This window comes from Camelus bactrianus, chromosome 9 (genome assembly GCF_048773025.1).
Source record: "Camelus bactrianus isolate YW-2024 breed Bactrian camel chromosome 9, ASM4877302v1, whole genome shotgun sequence".
Classification (NCBI taxonomy): domain Eukaryota; kingdom Metazoa; phylum Chordata; class Mammalia; order Artiodactyla; family Camelidae; genus Camelus; species Camelus bactrianus.
In genome coordinates this window covers 4,834,543-4,852,181 of record NC_133547.1, presented here as the reverse complement: position 1 = coordinate 4,852,181, position 17,639 = coordinate 4,834,543, and the positions used below count along the sequence as shown (strand labels likewise).

General features: G+C 43.2%; 1 protein-coding gene across 2 annotated transcripts; it reads left to right on the top strand.

The window, feature by feature from the left end:
* Nucleotides 1–960: 960 nt before the first annotated feature.
* Nucleotides 961–17,348, top strand: ZNF432 (zinc finger protein 432). Of its 2 annotated transcripts, none has more exons than XM_074371007.1 (5): nt 961–1,098; nt 2,613–2,781; nt 7,266–7,392; nt 8,518–8,613; nt 13,511–17,348. In XM_074371007.1, the coding sequence occupies exons 2-5, from the start codon at nt 2,767–2,769 to the stop codon at nt 15,229–15,231; spliced, it is 1,959 nt and encodes a 652-aa protein (XP_074227108.1). In that variant the 5' UTR covers nt 961–1,098; nt 2,613–2,766; the 3' UTR covers nt 15,232–17,348. The 2 variants fall into 2 exon arrangements, with proteins under 2 accessions (XP_074227108.1, XP_074227107.1); XM_074371006.1 differs by having other exon boundaries at nt 8,518–8,634.
* Nucleotides 17,349–17,639: the final 291 nt, after the last annotated feature.

Here is a 17,639-nt window from a genome sequence, read left to right as displayed (position 1 = left end):
TCAGTTACAGAAAGTGGTGCCCAGTCGTAGAATGTATACCTTTCACCGCCTGATGTTTACATCCCGTGTAACAGAAAAGGCAACAATAAAACAGCAGTCCTACAGAAAGAATATGGCAGAAAAAGAAAAAAGAACTCAGACTAATTTATGGTGACGGAAGGCAGTTCAGTGCTGCCTAGGATGTAGCATGTTTTGCATTGGGGCGGGGTTAAGGAGGACAGTTGGGAAGCGGCTCACAACGTCCACTAGCTTCTGCTCACTTTGCGATCGCGGCATCCCCTGGTACTACCCGCGTTTCTCAACCTTTGTCTTCCTCAAACGCGTCCACCTGCCGGTTCCACGCGGAGCTCCCGGGAAAGCATCCTTTGGGCCAAACGGACACCGAACTGCCTCCAAGACGGCCGCGCCCACGGTGCTCCTGCCCTAAGGCGCCAACCCTAAAAGGACCGCGCGCCGCCTGTCTTGCTGCCAAGCATTCTGAAGTTTCCGTGGGACCGCTAAACCTTTGCACCATCAGTCCAGTGACTGAGGTGTCCAGAAGCAATTTTAATCTCCCACGGAGCTGAGACCTCACAGCCACTCAGGATGTACGCGCGCCCTTTCGTTCGTGATGGGCTCCAGCCTTACAAAAACGTGCGCGCTTCACCGCTACAACTAGCGGACCCTGTTCGTTCAAATGAATTTACACCCGCATCAAGTTTGCCTTGTGTGAGCTCGAGCCTCCCCGTTTTCCTTCAAGGGCTGAGGTGCCAGGAAGTAAGCGATTCAAAAGCGGTCTCTCAGCGCCGAGTCCAGCGGTCACCGACGCCTAAGCGGCCGCCACGCCTCCTTTACGTCAGCTGTGCCAAGATGGCGGCCCCCAGGGCGCCGAGGCGGCGGCGACGGCGGCGGCGCGGATGTATTACCTCATAAGGGAAAGCCGGAAGCCCCCAATCCATTCACCATAGAAACGCGGTTAGAAACGCAGCCGATCGTTGTCTGTTGGTCTCGGGAGAGGGGGCGGGGGGGGGTGCTGGGCGAGGGGGACCAGAAGTGGAAGAAGTTTAGCGAAGTACGTTAGGCCCTGAAGAGGTCGCTGCGGGCTCAGGAGAAAATCAGGTCAGTGTGTGGGCCTGTCTGTAGAAAAGGTGGGGGCGGTCTGTCGGCCTCCAGGTTGGTTGTGGCTCCTCTGAGTCGGTGAAGGTAGAGCTGGGGCGGTTGGCTTTTCTTCTTCTTTTCTTTCTTTTTTTTTGAGGGAACGAACATGGAGGAGTCTGTACCGGATGTCTGATCGAGGTGTTTTTAGGGTCATTCATGGAGGCTCTTGTGGTCAGTGATTAAATGTTTGAACAGATCAACCACCGAGAGTCCTGAAATCAGGGTTTAAGAGTGTTTGCGGGTCACCCTGCCTGTAGGTGTTTGACAACTGGTGGGGTGGTGCTTGTCAGTGAATGCGACGTCTTCGGGTTCTGAGATAATTTGAAGCTCAAAGGTTGAGGAACCGATAAGGCAGGTAAGTGTACGAGTGTATTTGATCTGATTTGGTATCAATCCGGTGGGGTGGTGTCAGTGGCTTTTGTGCAGAGATGTGTGACAACAGAAGGCTTGGAGGCTCAGAAGCCCTGGTAGGTGCGTATATTGAGCTCAGACTTTGGCTGCTGGGACAGACTTGAACGTTAGTTCACATTCCCCAAAAGCTTCAAGTCCACGTCCCTGCCCCACCACTAATTTTCTAATCCCTTTGGCTCCCTTCATCACTCCAACCTTTTGAACGGAAGAAATGAAAGTTTGGGGGAAGATGAACGATTCAACATATTTAAAATTAATAAGCTTTTATTTGAATTCTGTTTTTATGTAAAGGCTTCTTTTCCCCCAGTGTTTATATTTTTGAATTGTGTGTTAAGTTTGTATTTATAGCTCATATTCCTTTTCTATCTCTCCTTTTTTTGAGGGGAATATTGTTCATTGTTCCTCATGTTGAAGTGTGTATATAAGCAGGGTATATGAAGCCTTTTATTTATTTTCATTCAGCTAGTCATTGAATATTTATTAATCATATTTTTTCAAATTTATTTTTATTGAGGTATAGTTGATTTACAGTGTTGTGTTAGTTTCAGGTGTACAGCAAGATGATTTAGTTATACGTATACATATATAAATATATATTCTTTTCCATTATAGGTTATTACAAGATACTGAATATAGTTCCCTGTGCTATACAGTAGGTCCTTGTTGTTTATCTATTTTATATCTAGTAGTGTGTATATGTTAATCTCAAACTCCTAATTTATCCCTCCCCACCTATATGAAGACTTTTAAAGAGGTGTGAGGGCAACAAAGTTGAAAGGAAAATTTTGCACTTCCTCCCTGTACATATGGCCTCATTTCTATAATTGTTCTGAAAATGACCTGCCACTGCACTATATTTCATATAGTATTGGGCTGATTCTCCTTTGCCAGTTTCTCTTTCAAATTCATGCTACTTACACATATCCAGAGATTTATGTTTCGTTGGCCCTGCATGTGAAATCCTCTGTGGAACCAAATAAAGAGACAGAAATATCGGGGACCATGTGTTAAGGTGAGTCCACAGCAACAAGTAAGGTAAGCCTAAACGTAGTTTTGTTCTTCAGCCCACAGGTCCTAGCAAGAGACAAGACATGAAGGAAGGAAGAGGAGGTTCCAGGACCTAGATATTGTTATTTCTGGGGTCACCTTGACTGGTGACCGTGACATCTAACTGGAAATTTAGGATATATCTGGAAGAGACAAAGAGAAGAGAGGAGAATGCTTCAAGCCCAGGTGACTCTTGTCTTGTTTTGCTGTCTCCCTTATTCCCTAATGGATTTGCAGAGGCCTGTAAAAAATCAGTTCAATATCTAGAGAGAAACAATCTCTGAATCTAACCTAGCATCATGGCAAAGTAGGATCAAGAATACAGAGTTCATGGGGAGGGTATAACTTAGTGGTAGAATGCGTGCTTAGCATGCACGAGGTCCGGGGTCTCCACCACCTCTGTTTTTAAAAGAAAAGAATATAGAGTTCAGCTTGGCAAATCATAGAGGCTTAATAAATAATAGTTGCTGTTATTCTTACTGTAAAGTTCATTTCAATTATGGCTTAGTTTCTTTCTCAGATTATTAAAAAAGGTAGAAGATTTAGAGAATTTTTATGATTATAGGAAAATAAATAACCATTGACTATAAATTAAAACCATTGAAATTCAATATATATTAAAAAAAAGAATATAGCATTCATAGGATTTCTGGTAAATGACCAATGTTGGAACATAGTGTGTCACTGTCACTGAACCTGTGTGTGCACCTGTATATCTGTGTCTATTTATAAATGGATGGCGGTTCCTGTACATATCTGTGGACATAAACACATCTGTTGTGACGTTTTGAGTGTCTATGGAATTATACCATAAAGAATGACCTGTTGGTCTAAGATGGTATAATTTAAATATTTAAAAGAATAACGACTGCAACTGTTTGATGACTGTTAGCTATATACGATTCCATTTGTCTACAATCATACTCAAAAAAATGAGTCAGGGGGTGGGTATAGCTCAATGGTAGAGTGTGTGCTTAGCATGTATGAGGTCCTGTGTTTAATCCCCAGTATTTCCATTAAATAATAAACCTAATTACCTCCGACCCCTCAAAAAACCAGAACAAAAATGAGTCAAACCTATGTAAAGCATTTAGTTGAGTGCCTGCTACAAGGTGATGGCTGAAACCATCCATGCCTTAAATCTCTGCCAGTACTTAGTAATAGACATTATCAAATTGTATAATTTCTGTCAATCTGAATGATCCAGTGTTTATTCTTTTGCCTTGTTTTGCATTTACCTCATCACAGGTGAGCTTGAAATCCTCCTTGTATGTTTATTGACCAGTTGGACTTTTTTCTCTTGTGAAATGCCTGTCCTTATCATTTTTACATTAACAAAATGATTTTTTCCTTTCTGATTAATAGTTGTTCACATCCACTATATATTGACTTTTTTTTGCTTATAAGAAATATTTTTCCAGCTTTTCACTTTTCTTTTAGCTTTGTCCTTGATATCTCTTTCAATGCAGACATTTTAATTTTTCCCCTTAGAAAATTTATGGGGGACGGGTTATAGCTGTGGTAGACCATGTGCTTAGCACACATGAGGTCCTCAGTTCAATCCCCAGTACCTCCATTAGAAAAAAAATTTTTTAATTATTTATTTATTTACCTTTTTTTTTTAATGGAGGTACTGGGGATTGAACCCAGGGCCTTATGCATACTAGGCATGCACTCTACCACTGAGCTATTCCCCACCCCAGAAAAAAAAGGTTTTAAAGAAAATTTATTACTTATTTTCTTTTATGGTTTTGGTTTGTGACATGGACATACTTCCTATTTATCTCAGTTGCTTTCATAGACTCTTTTGTTTTTCGGCTAGGACTCTAGACAGGAAAAAAAAAAAACAACCCTGTTTTTGAGTGTGAAATTAGGTAGGAACCCAAGTTTTCGTTTCTCTAGGTGGATCTACATCTCATGTGAAAAATTTCAGAACGTGGTAAGATCAGCGGTGTTAAGAATTTGCTGCCTCTACCAGGTCTGCTCCCTCGTCTAGGAAGTAATCGCTGCATAACGCGGGGATACGTTATCCCATCAGATGTTCCCTCATCTGGTGCTTTAGTTGACAAGCAGGTCTCATTTCATTCCACGGTGGCGTTCGGGCCAAGGCTGCGTGCCCGCAGGATCAGGACATTAAGATATTCCGCACTTCTGAACTGATTTATTCACAGCACTTCTGATGCCAAATGGTGGGTGGGTGTTTCCCTCACACCTACCAATTCTAGGACTCTCCAGGCACCAACTGGGTGACCTATAATTCAACTCAGTTGTGCCAATAATACGTGGAGTGAGCGGCAGATCCCACGAGGTGAGCGCTCAGTCCCACGAGACAGCCCCCACTTTAGGTGCCAGTCAGAAGTCCCAGGTTGTTACTGACGCTTCTGATGACCAGCTCTAAACCTGGGGGTTCCCACAACCCCCGTCTCAGGTTTGACAGTTTACTAGAATGACTCACGGAACTTAGGAGTGCGCTTACATGTGCTGGTTTATTCTGTGGCTGTGAACTTCCCTCTTAGGACTGCTTTTGCTGAATTCCATAGATTTCATGTGGTGGTATTTTCATTATCATTTGTCTCAGGGTATTTTTTTAATTTCCTCTTTGATTTCATCGTTGACCCATTGGTGTTTTAGTAGCATTTTGTTTAGTCTCCGTGCAATTGTTTTTTTCTTATTTCTCTGCTGGTTTATTCCAAAGGCGACAACTCGGGAATAGCCAAATGGAAGAGATGCATAGGGCGAGGTTTGGGGGAAGGGGCGCCGAGGTCCTCCCCAGTAGCACCACCCTGCCAGCACCTCAGTGTTGTTCTCCAACCCGGAAGCTCTCTGCACCTGTTGTTTAGGGAGTTTTATTGTGGTTTCATGATGCAGGCATGATTGATTAACTCACTGGCTATTGGCGACTGAACTCAACCTTCAGTCCCAATTCCCTCCCTGGAGGTTGGGGGTCTTTCTGGCGACCAGACCCCATCCTGAATCTCTACAGACCCCCAGCCACCAGTCATCTCAGTAGCACACTGAACACACTCTTATCACTCAGGACATTCCAAGGGGTTTAGGATCTGTGTACCAGCAACCAGAGGCAATGATCAAATGTCATCACAATGTTTTTCTGGTTTCTATTGTTTTTATTTCGGTAAATGTTGTCTTTCTGTTGATAGCAATGAGTCTGTTCGTTCTTCTCATGATCTGACTCTGGCTAGTGATGCTCTGCAGTTCCAGCCTGGCACGTCTAGGTACAGATTTCCTGCGTGGCTTTGCTGGCTGGCTAAGTCTGAGTTCCAGGATGTTTAATCAGTTCTGGAATTTTCTTATTCCTGAGATCCTCACATTGCTTTTCTCTTTCTCTATAATCTCTTATCTCTTTACAAAACTATGTAGAGGCATATATTAGACTTCACTCTTTCCTTTATTTTTTTGAGATTCTTTTTTTTTGTTCACCTTTTTTTTCCTTTGGTGAGGGAGGTAATTAGGTTTATATATATTTTAAGGGAAGTGCTGGTGGTTGAATTCAGGAGGACCTCATGCATGCTAAGCACACACTCTACCACTGAGCTATGCACCCCCTCCATCGTCTGTATTAAACCCTCCTTTGTATTTTCTCTTTTTGTGTCTGCTTCATTTTTCAGTTATTTTTTAAAATGCATATTCCAGTTCACTCATTATCTCTTCAGTATATCTAATATGATGTTAGCCTTTTGTGAAATAATAAGAAATATATACACTGGTCTCTGCCCCTAGTTCCTGACATAGGGCTCTTAAAACCCTAATAAATAGGAGTGCTATGAGAATCTTCTGGTCTTTGACCTCAGATCCTGGCACAGAGCTCCTAAAATCCTTATAATTCCTAAGTGATAAGAGCACCAGGAGCATCTTTTGTTCTAATATCTGGTCTTTGACCCCGATTCCTGACACAGACTTCCTAAATTCCTTGGAATTTCCTGGGTGGTCGGACTGTCTTTTGTTCTCATGAGGCAATGCTTGGTGGGCTCTGGGTGGGGAACTGGTCACCAGCAAGACCAAGCCTTGATCAGAAGCTTGGAGCCTTCCACACCCCATTCTCCGGGGTGGGGAGGGGCTGGAAATAGAGTTGATGATCAATCATGCCTGTGAGATGAAGCCTCCATAAAAGTTCCAAAGGGGTGGGGTTTAGAGAGCTTCCGGGTGGGTGAGCACCAGGAGAGGGCACGGGAGCTCCGAGCCTCTGTCCGTGTACCTTGCCCTGGGCACCCCTTGCGTCTGGATGAAATCTGTATCCTTTCTCATATCCTTTTATAATAAACTGGTAAACAGTACGTGAACTGTCTTCCTGAGCTCTCTGGGCTGCTCTGGCAAATTAATCGAACCCAAGGCGGGGGTCATTGGAACCTCCAGTCAATAGCTGGTTAGTCAGGAGCACAGCTGACAATCTGGGTTTGCAGTTGGTGTCTGAAGTGGCATGGGGACAAGTCTTATAGGACTGAGCCCTTAACCTGTGGATCTGATGCTGTCAGAACTGAGCTTCAGGACACACAGCTGGTGTCAGAGAATTGCTTGGTGGTGTGTTTAAAAAAACTGACACATCAGAATTGGTGTCAAAATCATACTTGATGTGAGCAGGACACCTTCATTTATATTCCTTATGAATCAGTAAAAGAGAAACATTCAAATTAAACAGGACTCCGTTATTACAGGAAACCCTGTCATTCAAGGATGTGGCCGTGGACTTCACGTGGGAGGAGTGGCAGCTCCTGGCGCCTGCCCAGAAGGCCCTGTACCGGGACGTGATGCTGGAGAACTACAGCCACCTGCTGTCCGTGGGTGAGGACTTCTCCCCTGGGTCACTCAGAGGGGCCCCAGTCAGTGGCCTTTCCTTTCTCAGCTGTTTACACTCGAAGTCACACCAGTGACCTGAGTGGCAGATTGTTTAGTGCCTCCTCTGGCTCTGATCAAAGGGTATATAATGGGCTGTGAACTGTTTTTACCACCAGGTGTGTGGGGTTTTCCTGTACCAATGACCAGTTCTGCTCCCCAGGTACCGACAGGGTCTCCACTTCAATCCTGTCCTGACACTAGCCCTGCAAAGTCCGCGTCAGACCCCACAGGCTTACGGGCTCAGTGCCCCGGGACTGCTCTCCCTTCAGATGCCAGACAAAAGTGTGGGGCGCCCCGATCCCTGCACTTCTGTCCGACCTGACTATAAATCGGGCTTGATAATTTGCTAGAATGGCCCCCAGAACTCAGGGCAGCGCCTTACTCACCATTGCCAGTTTATTCTAAAGGATAAAAGTCAGGCACAGCCACAGGGCAGAGGTGCACGGGGCAAGGTTTGGGGGAAGGAGCGTGGGCCTCCCATGCCCGCCCCAAGTGTGTCACCACGACGTGTTCACCACCCTGGAAGCTCTCCCGACCTGGTTGTCTGGGGGTCTTTACGTTGATATCACGGTGTAGGCGTGACTGCTTAAATCATTGGCCATTGGTGATTAGCTCAGGCTCAAGCCCTGTCCCTCCCCGTGGAGGGGGGCGGGGGTGAGAGCTGAAGTTTCCACCCTTCTACTCCTGCCTTGGTCTTTCTGGCCCCCAGCCTCTACCCCGGAGCCACCTAGGCCCCCCAGCCACCAGGCATCTCCTTACCACTCCGGAGAGCCCAGGGTGTTAGAAGTTCTGGCATCTGGAAGCAGAGCTTAACCAAATACTGGAGCAAAAGGTGTTCCTGGTGTGCCTGTGGCACGGGAAATTCCAAGGGCTTTCGAATCTCTGCCAGGAACGGGGGGCAGACACCAAATATACATGATTATATTGCAACCTCTCATGTGTGCCCTGAGTGAAGAGCCTCCACTTTGCAGACGTGAAATCCGTCTGGTCCCTCAAAGGACCATCCTACCGTCGTGACAGACCCCAGCCCCGTTCAGCGGGCCTGAGTCTTATATCGTTTCCCATGAACAGGGTATCAAGTCCGCAGACCGGACGCGCTGGCTGAGTTGGAACGAGGGGAAGACCCGTGGGCCAGAGAAGAGGAAACCGGCAGTGGTCCGTGTCCCGGTGAGGGAGGACCGCAGGCGGGTAACCGCGGAGTCCGGGCCTGGTGGGCGGCGGGAGGCGGGCAGGGCGCCCGAGGATGCGGAGACCGTGTCTTTAGAGGGAAACATATCCCTTTTTTGTCTTCTGAGGTCCGATCCTCGCTGACCTTATTCTACACCCTGATTTTTGTTTGCCTAGGCCGCTTCTTCCTTGTTCTGTAACCCATTGCTTCTTGGTGCCTGTCACAAATCCCTTCCGCCTCCCTCGCTGTGAAATCCCACCTCCCAGGCCTCGCTCCAGAAGCAGATCTGTGAATTCCTGGCTGTTTTCTGACGGTCGCACTTCGCTGCCCTGTTGAGAAATACTGCTTTCCCTCCCCACGGCCAGCCCCGCCTGCGCGGCGCCCTCCCAGGAGCCCAGTCCCTTGCTGTGCTTCAGCCCCTCTCCTTGGTTTCCTACCCCTCCCGCCCGTCCCGAGGTTCCCCAGTGGTTTTGTTCTCCATTTTCTCTGCTGTACTCCCAGTCCTTAAAATTCTCCTTCAGTCTCATGAATTAAGCTCTTTCTGTTCGCTGGATGAGACTCCAAAGGTCCCTGCTGTTCCTTTTCACTGTCTCGTCAGAAAAGACTGTTTTACGTCTCCATCGCTTCCAGCCTAAATCACAGCTTATGTGAGCTTCACTTTACTTCCTTCCTACACTTGGTGTTTCTCATTGTCCTTTGGTTCATCTTAGGTGTCAGCATTGTGTTCATTTCCCTAAATCATTTGGTTTTCCTATTATATTCTTGTGGGGTTTTTAAAAACAGCTTTGAGATAATTTCACATGTTACAATTTGCCAGCTTAAAGCATACACTTCAGTGTTTTGTAGTATGTTAACAGTTATATAACCACCAGCAGCAGCAATTTTGGAAGATTTTCATCACCTTAAAAAAGTTTCCTCCCAAGCCCCCAGCCTTAGGCAAGCACCAGTCTGCTTTCTATCTGTACTGATTTGCCTGTTCTGGATATTTCCTATAAATAGAATCACAAAATGTGGTCTATTATGTTTGGCTTCTTTTATTTATCATGTTTTTGAAATCCTTCCATAAAAGATTTTTATCAGTACTTCCTTCTTTTTATTGCCAATTAATATTACATCGTATGGATAGACCACATTTAATTTTTTTACAAAACAGTGATTTATTAAATCATTTTTTGACTCATAAAGGGAACTCAGTACATATTCCTGTTTTATCCAGTTCACCCATGGTTATCATTTGTGTATGCTGGTTTCCAAGAAAATGTTACAGGCAAGTTTGAAAACTGCTGACATATTTATGACACAAACTTTGATTTTACATTTCCTTCTAACTATGTATTATATATATATATTTTCTTTTTTTACTGAAGTATAGTTGGTTTACAATGTGTTAGTTTCTGGTGTACAGCATAGTGTTTCAGTTACACATATATGTATTCCTTTTCATATTATTTCTCATTATAGGCTATTACAAGTTATTAAATATAGTTCCCGTGCTATACAGTGGGATCTTGTTGTTTATCTATTTTATATATAGTAGTTAGTATCTGCAAATCCCAAACTTCGTATTTATTCCTCCACCCCCGGACTTTCCTTCCTGGTAACCACAAGTTTGTTTTCTGTGTCTGTGAGTCTGTTTCTCTTTTGTAAATAAGTTCATGTGTCTCATTTCTTAAGATTCCACGTATAAGTGATGTTATATGGTATTTGTCTTTTTCTTTCTGGCTTACCTCACTTAGTATGACAACCTCCAGTTCCATCCATGTTGCTGCAAATGTCATTATTTTATTATCTTTTATGGATGAGTAGTATTCCAGGGTATATTTTATATTATTATTTAAAAAAACATATTGAGAAAGTTTTATTAATTAATTCACAAGTGGTGGATCACAAGTTTTCTCAAATTCTAGTTTTCACTTGGAAGTTTAAATTTTATCATCTGCAACAAATATCATCAGTTGTTTTCCTTGAAAAGAAAGCTTCCTTTCTTTAATTAAAAATTTTTTTATTATTATTATTTTGGGGGGAGGAGGTAATTAGGTTTATTTTTAGAGGAGGTACTGGGGATTGAACCCAGGACCTTGTGCATGCTAAGCATGCACTCTACCCCTTGAGCTATACACTCCCCCTATTTTTTATATTACTTTTATTTTAAAAAATATTAAGGAGAGGATCATAGCCTTTGCATCTAAAGCAATAGCCAGTATCATATTTATTTTAATGCTGCAGGCCCATGGTGTTGTGGTCCTTTATAATACATTGCTTTATTTAATATACCACATTTTATTTACTCATTTATCTACTGATGGACATTTGGGTTGTATCCACTTTTCCGCTCTTAGGAATTATGCTGCTATGAACATTCATGTACAACTTTTTGGTAAACATATGTTTCCATTTTTCTTGGCTGTGTATTCCACCTAGGAGTGGAATTCTTAGGTCATGTGGAGTCCAGGAAGGGCCCTAATATGGTGCTTCCTCCCAGACGTGATGTGTGATAGTACCCAAAGTATTGCCAGCCAAGGAGGCTCATTTGAGCTTTGGTGTCCAGAGTTGTCATGGGCTCAATCACATATTTCCCACATTTCCCACTTCTGGAATGGGAAGTCAGGCTAACGCCTGCACTTTCCATTTCCTCCAAAGTTCATCACTTATATGGTATGGCCCAAAGCCCATATCATAAATCACATTGTTAGACTGATGGCCAAAGCCACCAGGCAAGCAAAGACACTCCTATCAGACAAGACAGTCCAGGGCAGATCTACTGGGAAGATCACCTCCCAGTAGCCAAGGGCAAGGGCCAGACCTCTCTCTGGGTGAGGTTCAATCTTCACTGAAGGTGAAAGTGAACAAGAAAGGGATTCATTTAGAAAGATAGAGGAAGCAGAGTGTATGGTAATACAGTCAGAGTGGGAATGACAGCATGATAAGTACAAGGTATGTCTACATTTTGAATTGGGAAGAGGACGCCATGAGTTAGGGTGAAGTTATGAAGGAGGAAATGTACAAGGCCAAGGGGTTGACCACAAAGAGAGTGCCTGACGTCGGGCAAATGAAAGCCAGCGTCAGAAGGTCTCTGTAGGAGAAGTAATGGCGTGGAAACAGGGGTCCATGCAATATTCCTGCACTATTCTTGCCAAGACAGCTGTTTGGGTTTGCTGTGTGAGTGACTGAGGCAGCATGGTGGCGAGTTGGTTGGTTTTTATGCTTTTGTGGCTGTTTTCCCTTTCAACTGGGTGGCAGTATTACAGCAATAATAGGGAACAGCCGGATGTTCTAAGAAAAACTGAATGTAACGCCGACACAACCTTGGTCTTCAAGGAGGAACTTGGTCCTTTAGTTACAACTTAACTGTTGCCAATCTAGACGCAAACGTAGAGTTGCTGAAGTAGACGCTGCTGGTGGCAAGGGAGGGGAGAGTATATTAGGAGCGCTGAAGTGGGGAGAATTGGGATATGACTTCGCTCCTGAATGCAGAATGCGATTGGAAAAGGGGACAGTTTTCCATATCCCACGCAGTAGCACATGAGCTTCTGAAGGAGACTGCGTGGCACACTGGCCAGATGTAGGATTTCCTGCCAATCACTGTTGTCCTGTTTCACCACGAATGGAACATAGGATAACATGACACAGCTAGACTAAAGGTTGGAATGTTGATTTATGAGTTGTTCACGGATATGATTGATGTTTTGGGAACATTAGTTTGATGGGGGTCTGCAGAAGCAAATTTAGGAACAGAATTACAATGCAAGAGTCTCAGTTTACATTTCTGAGGACCATACATTCTTACTGGCCAGGTAACAAACATATTTATTTTATATACTCCAGTGTGCATATTTCCTTGATCTATCTAGTCAGAATTTGGATCCTCTTAAGTGGGCTTAAAGAATCCGAAAATGCTAAGTGTTGGAATATCTAAAACCTTGGTCCTGTACCTTCAGCATCTCTCATTCTACATGTCCTCCCAACATATCCCGTCCTTTCTGAATAATATGCACATATTGATTATTTCCACGTTGTTATCTCCACTTATACCTCCAACCTGATTCTTGATTTCTGTACTATGCCTTTAATATCAAGTCAGTTTAGGTTCCACAATGCATATGTTTTTTTCCCCTGCATATGGATTTCAGTCATCTTCTTCATCTCAGTTGGAGATGCTTTACCAACCCATTGGCTAAGGCCATACAGTTAGCAGAGTACTTCTGGCTTCCTCACCTTCAGTGACCACCCTCCTCTCTGAACCCATCAGTGAACCTTGCCTCTTCTTTATGCAAGTGTATCCTAATTTCCTCCACCTTCCACCATGTCCATTGCTCCTTCAAACCACATTTAACAATCCTGAACTCCCTACTTTTTTTCTTTCCTCGTTCTTTATTTGGGTTTCCCTAACAGGAATTTATGAGGAGTGAAAATGAGGCATATTTATACATCCCAACAACAACACAGTGCCTTGTACACAGGAGCCACTCAGTACATCATGTTGGAGTGAACAGATGTGACCTTCCTCATTTTGGATCAGTTGTCTCCTCCACTCTGTGGTCTTGTCTCTTTCCAGGTTCTGGGTAATGACACTCCTCCACACCCTGTCGTTTGCTGCTGCTGGTGACTTGCTTGTATTTTACTGTCTCTGCATGTTTTGCAATTTTCAGTTTTGAAAGCAGCCAAATCTACATAGATTGTCAACTGCCTAACCTTATGGTACCCTAACTGCTTTTTTCCTTTTTGGTTTGTTTTTACCAATATGTAAGAAATAATGTGTCACTTATCCATGACATTTTATACTGTTATCATAGGGTTGTCACTAACATGTCATTTTTTTTAACACCAAGGAATTTTTTAAAACAATTTTGTTCCAAACAAGATCATGAAAGGATTCATTGTTCTCTTCCTTCCTAGAAATTGGCAATGTTCATAATCACCTGCAGGGTCACTGGGAAAATCAAAGAATGCTGAAAGATATAGAACAATACCAGGAATATAATGCTTTTGGAAATCCTGTTCCTCGAAGCAAAAGTCATTTCCCTTTCAGGCAAAATCAGGATATGTTTGTGTTTGATACAAAAACTTTGAAGCCAAATTTAAGTTCAGTCAACCAGAGCAAAAGCTATGAAATTAAGAACTCTACCAAATGTAATGGAGATGGGAAATCATTTCTGAATGGCAAGCACGAAGAATTTCATTGTGCAGTTAAATTCCCTGTGACTGCAAAAGCCGTCAGCAGTAAGCCTCAAGTCATTAAGCACCCAGGAACTCCCAGTGCAGAGAAAGCCCATGTATGCAGTGAATGTGGGAAAGCCTTCATTAAGAAGTCTCAGCTCACTGATCATCAGAGAGTTCACACAGGAGAGAAACCTTATGGATGCAGTCTGTGTGCAAAAGTATTCTCCAGAAAGTCCAGGCTCAATGAACATCAGAGAATTCACAAGAGGGAGAAATCGTTTATATGCAGTGGGTGTGGAAAAGTCTTCACCATGAAGAGCCGTCTGATTGAACACCAGAGAACTCACACTGGAGAGAAGCCCTTCGTATGCAGTGAATGTGGAAAAGGCTTCCCAGGGAAGCGTAATCTCATAGTACATCAGCGAAACCACACTGGAGAGAAATGCTACGTGTGTAGTGAATGCGGAAAAGGTTTCACTGGGAAGAGCATGCTTACCATACACCAGCGAACTCACACGGGAGAGAAACCCTTCACCTGCAGTGAGTGTGGGAAAGGCTTCACCACAAAGCACTATGTCATCATACACCAGCGGAATCACACAGGAGAGAAGCCGTACACGTGCAATGAATGTGGGAAAGGTTTCACCATGAAGAGTCGTCTGACTGAACATCAGCGAACTCACACGGGAGAGAAACCCTATGTGTGCGGTGAGTGTGGAAAAGGCTTTCCCAGGAAGAGCAATCTCATTGTACATCAGAGAAATCACACAGTAGAGAAATCCTACGTGTGTAGTGAATGTGGAAAAGGCTTCACCGTGAAGAGCATGCTTATCATACATCAGCGAACTCACACGGGAGAGAAACCCTACATCTGCAGTGAGTGTGGGAAGGGCTTCCCCTTGAAGAGTCGCCTGGTCGTGCACCAGCGAACGCATACTGGGGAGAAGCCTTACAGATGTGGCGAATGTGGGAAAGGTTTCATCGTGAACAGCGGACTGATGCTACATCAGCGAACTCACACGGGGGAGAAACCCTACATATGCAATAAATGTGGCAAAGGTTTTGCCTTTAAGAGCAATCTTGTGGTACATCAGCGAACTCACACTGGAGAGAAGCCCTTTATGTGCAGTGAATGCGGAAAAGGTTTCACCATGAAACGCTATCTCGTTGTACATCAGCAGATTCATACAGGAGAGAAGTCCTTTATATGCAGTGAATGTGGGAAAGGTTTTGTCTTGGAAATGGAGCTCCTTTTACACCAGCAAGTTCATACTGGAGAGAAACCTTATGCATGTGATGAATGTGGGAAAGGCTTCACTGTGAAAAGCCGTCTTGTTGTTCATCAGCGAACCCATACGGGAGAGAAACCTTTTGTATGCAGTGAATGTGGAAAAGGTTTCTCCTCAAAGAGGAATCTCATTGTACATCAGAGAACTCATAGTGGAAACAAACCTTAACAAAGCAATGAATGTGGCCACACCTATGGGAAGGAAATATGCCTTGTCTAACATCAGAGATTTCACACGGGGTAGACTTCCTTTATATGTACTGAGTGTGGAAGATCCTATTCATAAAATCTTGGTTTCATCACCCACCAGAAAATATACACAGGAGACAAACCGTTTGTATGCAATTAATGTGAGAAGGCCTTCAGCACGAATTCAGCCCCCACTGTACATTGAATAACTCATAAAAGAGAGACTCTGTGGATTCAGCAATTGGGTGTAACCTTTCTCTCATTTGTCGAGCCTTGTTCATACACACCAGGAACATAAAGGTCAAGGTACATAATCCTTTGCAGAGAATCTGCACTCATTAGAGACAAGCGAACTCATTCAGGGTACAGACCATGATAGTTCACTGAACTCATTAAACATCAGTGTGTTCCTAGAGTCCTGGAATACAGTCAGTGTAGATTCGTCTGTTGCTAGATTTCACACTTGGGAGACTGTGGAATTTGCATAGGAGTGAAATCTAATGAATGCAGAGAATGTGCTAGTGCCTTCAGTGATATTACCTCACATTGTACGTCAGAGTTAACATGCAGGAAAAAGCTCTGATGCAGTTAATGCAGAAAAGGCTTGAGAAAACATTTCTAGGTAATTATTTGTCTGAAAGGTCTATGCTAAGATAAATCTTACGAATGGAGAGACTAGGAAAGCCTTCTGTGGGAATGAAGACCCTGTCTCATCAGTGATCATAATAGATCATCAGTGAGGGGCTGGTGGGTAGAGCTCAGTGGCAGAGCACGTGCTTGGCATGCACAAGGTCCTGGGTTCAATCTCCAGTGCCTCCATCAAGGAAAAAAAAACCAAATCACCAGTGAGCTCATATATAGTAGCAATACGATGATCGTGGGAAAGCCTTTGCCTGGAAATAAAACCTCAGTAGTTGTCCAGTATTCATGCTGGAGATGAATTTTCAGTTGGCAATGAATATGGCAGGATTTCAGTGATATATTCCATCTCATCACTTCTCATGAAGTCAGAGAAATAAAACTTAAGAACATACTAAATATGGAGTAACTTTAGCAAATTTTCAGAGAATTCTGAAGGAAAGAAGCCTCATGAAAATGACATGTACTTAAGTTTTCTATCACAAGCCTAACCTTATACACCCGATGTTCATTTTGGGACAAGATATCTTGAATCATATGATCCACGATTCCATAATTTTAAAGTACGCTGTTCTCAACGCTGGTTAAATTTTAATGTTACACACAATGCAGTCGTGTTCTGTGGCCATCTCATACCATTATATGATCCACTCTCGCATTTCTTAGGCTCTAAATCCATCTCTTTCAGTCTACTGTGTACTTCAAAAGAAAAAGGAGTATATTCGTAAGTGTAATTCAACATATTTGGATCTATTTATCCAAGTTTATAAGTAGCATTAAGTAGTTTACAAAAACACCTTAAATATGACTTTCCTAAAATTTGTTTTCAAGTAGTTTTAGACTTGGCAGAAATTACAAAATATACCAAGTTCCTAAATAACCTTTACTTGGCTTCTTCAGTGGTATTATCTCACATAACCATAATACATCATCAAAACCAATAAAATGACGTTGCTACAAAGCTGTTAAGTAAGCTATAGGCCTTATTTGGATTTCACAGTTTTTGCATGCACTAATTTGTGTGAGGTTTGTTTTGTTTTGTTTTTTTGGTATACATTTCTAAGGAGTTTTATCTCATAGGCAGATTTCTGTAAATCCCACCACAATCAAGATGCAGAATTGTGCCAACACAAAGAAACATCCACCTGCTACCCCTTTCTAGTTACACTGTCCCTGACCCATGGTGACCACGGATCAGTACTCCATCTGTCTAATTTTGTTATTTCAAGAATGCTATGAAAATGGAATCATACAGTGTGTAACCTTTGAGATCAGCTTTATTTCACTTAGCACATTGCTCTGAAGATCCATCCAATTTGTTGGGTGTATAAATAGTTTTACTTTTTGTTACTAAGTAGTTCTGTTGTATGGATGTACCATGGTTTATCTCTTCACTGTTGATGGATGTCTGGGTTGTTTCTGGTGTTTCACTCTTATGAATAAAAACCTTCAAACATTTGTGTACCCAGTTTTATGTGAACATAGGTCTTTGTTTCTTTTGGATAAATACCCAGGAGTCATATGTTATGTTTGTGTTTAACTTTTTAAGAAACTGGCAAACTTTTCTAGAGTGGCTGTACTAATTTACATTCCCACCAGCAGTGTATGAATGCTCCAGCTGTTCCGTGTCCTTTCTGGGACTTGGCAGTGTCATATTTGATTCCAGCTGTCCTATCAGGTGTGTGGTGGTATATAATGATGGCCTTAACTTACAGTTCCCTGGTAGCGAATGATGTCCAACACCTCTAT

Excerpts from the sequence above, each read along its gene's own strand:
- ZNF432 (XM_074371006.1), top strand. Across the intron at positions 7,393-8,517 it reads CAGCCACCTGCTGTCCGTGG|GGTATCAAGTCCGCAGACCG; the intron begins GTGAGGACTTCT and ends TCCCATGAACAG. Across the intron at positions 8,635-13,510 it reads TGAGGGAGGACCGCAGGCGG|AAATTGGCAATGTTCATAAT; the intron begins GTAACCGCGGAG and ends CTTCCTTCCTAG.